The sequence below is a fragment of the Microtus oregoni genome, unplaced genomic scaffold (genome assembly GCF_018167655.1).
Source record: "Microtus oregoni isolate MIOR12 unplaced genomic scaffold, Mior012 000003F_ref0000135, whole genome shotgun sequence".
Taxonomy (NCBI): domain Eukaryota; kingdom Metazoa; phylum Chordata; class Mammalia; order Rodentia; family Cricetidae; genus Microtus; species Microtus oregoni.
The window spans coordinates 8,697,935-8,705,063 of record NW_024543062.1 but is presented as its reverse complement, the minus strand read 5'-3'; the positions used below and the strand labels follow the sequence as shown (position 1 = coordinate 8,705,063).

The window sequence follows — 7,129 nt, the reverse complement described above, 5'->3', positions numbered from 1 at the left end:
GAAGGACTTGCTTTTTAAAGACATCACATTTCTTTGTGTATTAGAAGGGGGTTGTGCCACGGAAAATTTGTGTGAGTTGGTTCCCTTCTTCCACCACGTGAGTCCCAGCGATTGAACTCATGTCCTTAGCCTTGGCGGCAAGCACCTTTACCCACCAGGCTACCTTGACAGCCCCGACCCCCTTTGTTTTCTAAAGCAAAATGTGAAAAAGCAGCTTACCTGTTCCCCCAAACAGGCTGGACGACCCTGCTAGGGCTAGAGGAGCCATGTCACACCCAGGGATTCCTGAGGTATTCATGAAGGAGGTGTCCTTGTTCCACTTCAAAGGCATGGGTGTCAGTCTTGAGACAAGTGAGAACACCTAACACACACACACACACACACACACACACACACACACACACACACTCCTATAATGCACAGATGCCATGGCTCCCTCTCCTTCACAGGAAGCCAGAAAACGGGTCATGGCATGAGCCTCACGGCCTCTCACCCCCAGCTCTGTTTATGAAGTTTCTCTCCCTTCTGCCTGGTCTTCCCTCTTTCCAGCACAGATAGGACAAGGCGGTGCCACATGAGGGTTTATTCCAGCCACAGCTTCCAGAGAAACGCCACAATAAATTACATCATTAAATAAGCCCCGCACTGGACCCTGTTCTCGTCTGCCCCTTCTAGGACCCTCTGGGGCCTCAACTAGGCATGCTCCCTGTGAGAGAACGAGCCTATGAGCCTTACTGGGTCTCTACCCTAGTCCTTAGCCCCCAGTGTCTCCCTCGCCTGACCTTGACAGCTGGGCAGCTGTTACTCAGCTGTCTCCCAAGGGGGGAGGGGAGGGGGAGGAAGGAGCAGCCATAGTCCATACCAAGCCCATGTCCCTAGAGGTGTGTGGGGTTCTCCAGAGATGGATCTGTCTTAGTCATGTGCAAGACCACCGTGGGGGCTTTGTAGTGGCAGTGAGTACCACGGCCATAGCCCCCTGGGGCCCGGCAGGCTTTGGCTCGGACTCGGCCAGCTGCCATTTTTCGGTAACACAGGCTCTGCCATGTCTGGAAAGTCTTGGAACTCCATACCCAAACTCCACTGGTGATGCCCACCACCAAGGACATGAAGATTTTGAGCATGAAGACAGCCACAGTGGGCACCGAGCCCCCTGGCAGCGAGCAGTCTCTTCGGCCTCCAGGCACAGTGGCAGCAGTGCATGGTTGCTCGGTGGCCCGAAGGCGCCAGTAATCCATGTTGAGGCGCTCATAAACGTAGCAGACGATGACGCAGGTGGCCGGCACTGTGTACAGGATAGAGAAAACTCCGATCTTGACCATCAACTTCTCCAGCTTCTCCGTGTTGGTGCCACCCGTCTTCATTATTTTGCGTATATGGAAGAGAGCCACAAAACCGGTCAGGAGGAAACTGGTGCCAAGTACCAGGTAGCAAGAGAGGGGTACCAACACAAAGCCGGTGAGGGCTGCCGGGTCCATGCTGGCTACATAGCAGAGCCCCGTCAGTTCATCCCCAGCCACCTTGCGCAGCGTCAGGACCACGATAGTCTTGAGAGCTGGCAAGCCCCAAGCTGCCATGTGGAAGTAGCTGCCATGGGCCTCAATGGCCTCATGGCCCCATTTTTTGCCTGCAGCTAGGAACCAAGTGAGAGTCAAAACTACCCACCAAAGTGAGCTGGCCATACCAAAGTAATAGAGCAATAGGAAGACCAGGGTGCATCCTGTGTTTTCCAGACCCTCCTGGATCACATACAGAGCTCCTGCCTCCTGGTCGCAGGCCACACTCTGTGCACCTGCCACCGCTCGGATCAGGAAAGCCAAAGAGTAGACGTTGTAGCACATGGAAAGGAAGATAATGGGACGCTCGGGGTACTGGAATCGATGAGGCTCCAGCAGAAAGGTGAAGACGGTGAAGGCTGTGGAGAAGAAACATAACGCAGACCACACTGCCATCCAGACGAGCGCGAAGTCCTTGTCGCGCCGAGACCAGAACACCTCGACACCTGGCCCGCAGCGCGGAGCGCACGAGCGACTCTTCTCCACGTACTGGAACTTCTCGGGGTTGTCACAGGTGCCACCACTGCCGGGACCTGGGGCTGAATCTCCAGGTGGCCTCGCGGGCCGAGGTGCCACAGGTAACATGCCCAGGCCCTTGTGGGGTTCTGTGGGGCCTGCGGTGGCGTTCTCCGGTGCCTCCATGCAGAGCGCGTGCGGGTCGTTGCGCGTGGGGAGCCGGGCGCAGTCGAGCGAGTCCGGCCAGCCGAAATTGAATTGCTCCATGATGGGGGCGCAGCGCAGGCGAGCCTGCTCGCACATTGGCCGGCAGGCGGGGATGGGAGTGGAGACCTGGTCGGTGCACATGGGGGCGTAGAGCGAGCAGAGGAAGAAGCGCAGGTGGCTGTGGCAGCCGTACTGCACGAGAGGCGCGAACTCAGCCAGCTGCGCAGCCGCTTCTCCCTGCGACGTGTGGCCCAGTAGGTTGGGCATACGGGTCAAGTTGTAGCCGATGCCCCGGCACATGGGGATCTCCACCGCTTGGCACGGGACAGGACCACGGCCGCGCTCCGGATCGAAGCGGCCGATCTCCAGCGCCGCGCCGCCCGTCGTCAGCAGTTGCCACAGCAGCAGCGCCCCGCGGAGCAGCGGTGGCACGGCCATCGCCCCGCGGCGCGGCCGCCCCGGCTCAGGCTCACTCGCGCCGCTCCATCCCGCGTCCCGGGATCTGCGCGCCACGTCGCGAGCCGCGCGCCATCTCCCGGCCGCCCACGTGTGTCCCGGAGCGCACGGCGCCTTTGGAGGAACAGACGCTGCCGCCGCCGCCGCTGCTGCCACCACTCGAGCCAGAGCCCGCGCGGTCTCAGCCACGGGCGCCACAGCTCCGAATCTAGAGGGCGTGGTCAGTGGAAAGACACGCCCGGGGGCGGGGCATTCTCACCGGACACGCCCCCGCCGGGCTTTAAAGGTGCCGCGCCTGTCTGCCACGCTGGAGGTGGTTGGGCCTTTCCCCTGCTTTGCAGACTGACAGTCCGCGGGGACATAACCACGCGTGCGCCCTTTTCACCCCAGGTGGAAGGGGGTCACCCGAAGGTCTCCAAGCCCCAGGCAAGCCCTAGGCAAGGCCCTTCTCTGCCTCCTCCTCAGGATGTTTTGTTGTTGATCTTGTTATTTCTGAGACAGGGTCTCCTATAACCCAGTTGCCTCAAGCTCACCTTGAACTCCTGATCCTCCTGCCTCCTAAGGGCTGCCGCCAGAGAGCCTTCTGTATGCTGGACAAGCACTCTACCAACTAAGCCATTTACCCAGACTAAGCTTTGGTAGTTTGGTTTTCATTACATTTATCGCACACCCGTATGAGTGTGTGTGTTTGCGCGCGTGCGCGTGTGTGACATGCAAGCACAGGCATGCACACTCACAAAACTGCATGCGTATGAGGACAATTTGGGGGAATCAGTTCTCTCCTTCCACTATGTGGGACCTGCCCACTGAACTTAAGTCATTATGACCTTTTTGTTGAACCACCTCTCTGAAGCCTCCTTTTGTTTGTTTCGATGTTGTTGTTTTGCTTTGTTTGTTTGTTTTGAGACAAGGTTTCTCTGTGTAGCCCTAGTTGTTCTGGAGCTGCTTTTTAGACCAAGCTGGCCTCGAACTCACAGAGATCCGCCTACCTCTGCCTCCCAAGTGCTGGGATTAAAGGCATGTGCCATCGCCGCCCAGCTTTGCTTTGTTTTTAATTTTTACATTTTCTAATTTGTGTGTTCGGGTGTTTTCCCTGTGTGTAAGTCTGTGCACCACCAAAGAGGACTGGAATTGTGAGTCACCATGTGGGTGCTGGGAATCAAACCCAGGTCCTCTGGAAGAGCAGTCAGTGCTCTTAACCCTGGCCCATCTCTCAGACTCCGCATTTGTTTGTTTCTGAGGCTGTTTCACGTAGTCCAAGCTGGCATCAAACTCACTAAACATCAAAGGCTGACCTTGAACTTCTCACCCCGTTTCCACCTCCTGAGTGCTGGGGTGACAGGCTTCCTGCCCTTCAGCCAGGCATTTCAGTGATGCTTTCAGCCTCGTGATGGTCCTCCAGCTCAGCCTGTGGCCTCTGTGCAAGTCTGAAGGTGAAAGGACTTACTCAGATTCACGTGCCCCCTAGAGGGCAGGTCTGGCAGGCAATCTTGCTTTCCTGCCTGCCTGTCTGTCTCTCGCTCTCTCTTTCACACACACACACACACACTCACGGAAAGTCAGATGCCCAAGTGTTCCGGCTTTACCAATCCCCTCCCGCTATATTTAGAGCTGGGATTCAGGAAAGAGTTGGGACAGCTCTGCTGGCCACAGTGAGAAAATGGGGCAGCCATTGCCCACCGTCTCTCAGCTCCCTGAGAGCCGAGCCGGAGCTCAGCAGCGACAAAGACAAACATATGCTATCATTGGCATGCACCCAGCGCCTCTACCTCTGAAAGGACAGAAGAGAAGGGGCTTTGTGAAGCTGCAGCCAGCCCTGTACGCAAACTCAGCCCTGGGAATCCCCAGAGATACAGGAGATACGGCCGAAGACCTAAACGGGACGGGGAGCCGACTTAGGCAGTAAAGGAGTTTCTGAGCAAGTGTGAGGAACTGAGTTCCAATCCCCAAGATCCCTGGGGGTGCCCTTCCAATCAAAGCCCCTCCCCCCTCATAGTATTCTTCCCAGCCCCTCCCCACGACTACAGCTACTTCTCCATTCTCTAAGATTTGTTGTTATTGTTGTTGTTCTGGTTTTTCGAGAGTTTTTCTGTGTAGCAGCTCTGGTTGTCCTGGAACTCACTTTGTAGACAAGGCTGGCCTCGAACTCACAGAGATCTGAGTGTGCATCACCACCCCCAGGCTGGTTGTTTGTTTGTTTATTTGGTTGGTTGGTTTGTTTTTGTTTTTTTTTTTAATTTCACAAACACCCCCAAGGCCTTTCCCCTCTCATTCCAGCTATCCTTACCTCCTAGGGACAGTCCCCACCTCTTCTGGACAGAGCTCAGCTCTGGAGTCCGGTGTCCCCATCCACCACATGAGCCCCTGTCCATCTTTCCCTTCCTTTTTTTGCAGGGCAGCAACAGCCGAGCACCAGGGTCAGTGCTCATTTATCTCTGATCTCAAGGTTTAGCCCTGCCTCCTGAACACCTGTCTGAATGACTAGGGTTCTCTCCAGTTGTCCATTTCCTCAAAGCCAGTTAGGAGGCAGAGCCTGGCCTGGGAGCCCTATTTTGTATGTCCCTGCCTCCCGCTCCAGGATGCAAAAGAGTTAGGGTCCCTAACTCTGGCAGCCATAGTGGGGAGGGTACTCCAGGGGCCAGTGGGATGTAAGGTCTGCCTGTCACTATGGCAACAGTCAGCTCCTGGGAAGCCAGAGGTGTGTGTGTGTGTGTGTGTGTGTGTGTGTGTGTGTGTGTGTGTGTGTATGGGACATTGCCGAACCGCCTACCCCTCGGTGTTAGACGCTGCTTGGGGAGAGAAGAGAAGAGGCCCCTTGGGCTGCCCGCCCACCCACCGGGCTTTGTTACCCGATCTCCCTCTTTACAAAAGAGGAACAATACCTCAGGCGTCCACTGAAAGGGAGATGATGAGAAGGACAGGGATGGAGGGAGGTCACCATCAATGCCCACCCCCCACTGGGAGCCCCCAAAAGCTCCACCTCCCTGGAAGATGCCAGCCTTCCTCCGGGCCTTGGCTGGGGGCCCACTCTGGGAAGGGACAGCCTTCTGTCCTGAATTCCCACCCTCACCACTCCACACCGCCAACCTTCCCAGGGGCCTTTCTCTCATTGTAACCACCAATCACCCTCCCTTCAAGGCTAAGCCCATACCCCCTCCGCCAGACCCCACCTCCGTTCTGACAGAGCCTCTGTCTGGATGAGTCCTACCCCACACCCCACTGCAGAGTGCAGCCAGCTGCTCCAGAGCCTGGTCTTCCCCACAAAACCTGGGAGCTTCAGGAACAAGGCACTGTGCCATGCCCTGCAAGACTTTGCCGCCTGGCCTGCAGTTGGCGCCTATGAACGTCCATTGTGTCAAGAGAATGTCTGAATGAGAGGGGCCTTTAAAAATGCTGAAAGAGGGGCGGGGAGGCAGCTCGAGGGCTAAAACACTTGCCGTGTAAGTGTGAGGCCCTGAATTCAAGTCTCCAGACGCCGCCATGTGAAGTCAGGTGTGGCAGCCAGCATTGTGATCCCAATGGCCAGATAGCCTGGTGTACCAGACAGCAAAGAAGAAGAAAGTCGTGCCTCAAACCAGAGGGAGTCCACTTTCCTCTATGTGTCCGGCTACGTTCACACACCAAACGCCACCATATCCCCAACACACACACTTTTTTTTTTTTTTTTTTTTTTTTTTAGTTTTTTGAGACAGGGTTTCTCTGTGGCTTTGGAGCCTGTCCTGGAACTAGCTCTGTAGACCAGGCTGGTCTCGAACTCACAGCGATCCGCCTGCCTCTGCCTCCCGAGTGCTGGGATTAAAAGCGTGCGCCACCATCGCCTGGCTCCCAACACACACACTTTAAGAAAAAGTGTTAACCAAGCAACATGGCACACAACTTTAATCCCAGCATTTAGGAGGAGGAGGCAAGTGGAGTCCTGTGAATCTGGGTCTAGCCTGGTCTACAGAGTGAAACTGTCTAAAAAAACTTCTAAAAATATGTTTAAAATTTATTCCAGGGGGCTGGAGAGATGGCTCAGAGGTTAAGAGCATTGCCTGCTCTTCCAAAGGTCCTGAGTTCAATTCCCAGCAACCACATGGTGGCTCACAACCATCTGTAATGGGGTCTGGTGCCCTCTTCTGGCCATACACACAGAGAGAATATTGTATAAAAAATAAATATTTTTTTTTTTTTTGGTTTTTCGAGACAGGGTTTCTCTGTGGTTTTGGAGCCTGTCCTGGAACTAGCTCTTGTAGACCAGGCTGGTCTTGAACTCACAGAGATCCACCTGCCTCTGCCTCCCGAGTGCTGGGATTAAAGGCGTGCGCCAATAAATAAATATTTTTAAAAAATTATTCCATGTATTTATTTATGGGGCGGGGACACTTACCTGCCGCGGTGTAGATGTTACGTGTGTGTAGAGGTCAGAAGACAACTGGCAGGCGTTGGTTCTTTCCTCCACCGTGTGACTCTGGGAC

General features: G+C 55.3%; 1 protein-coding gene across 1 annotated transcript; it reads right to left on the bottom strand.

The window, feature by feature from the left end:
- Positions 1-568: 568 nt before the first annotated feature.
- Positions 569-2,858, bottom strand: Fzd9 (frizzled class receptor 9). Its single transcript, XM_041648702.1, has one exon. The coding sequence runs from the start codon at positions 2,652-2,654 to the stop codon at positions 876-878; it is 1,779 nt and encodes a 592-aa protein (XP_041504636.1). The 5' UTR covers positions 2,655-2,858; the 3' UTR covers positions 569-875.
- Positions 2,859-7,129: the final 4,271 nt, after the last annotated feature.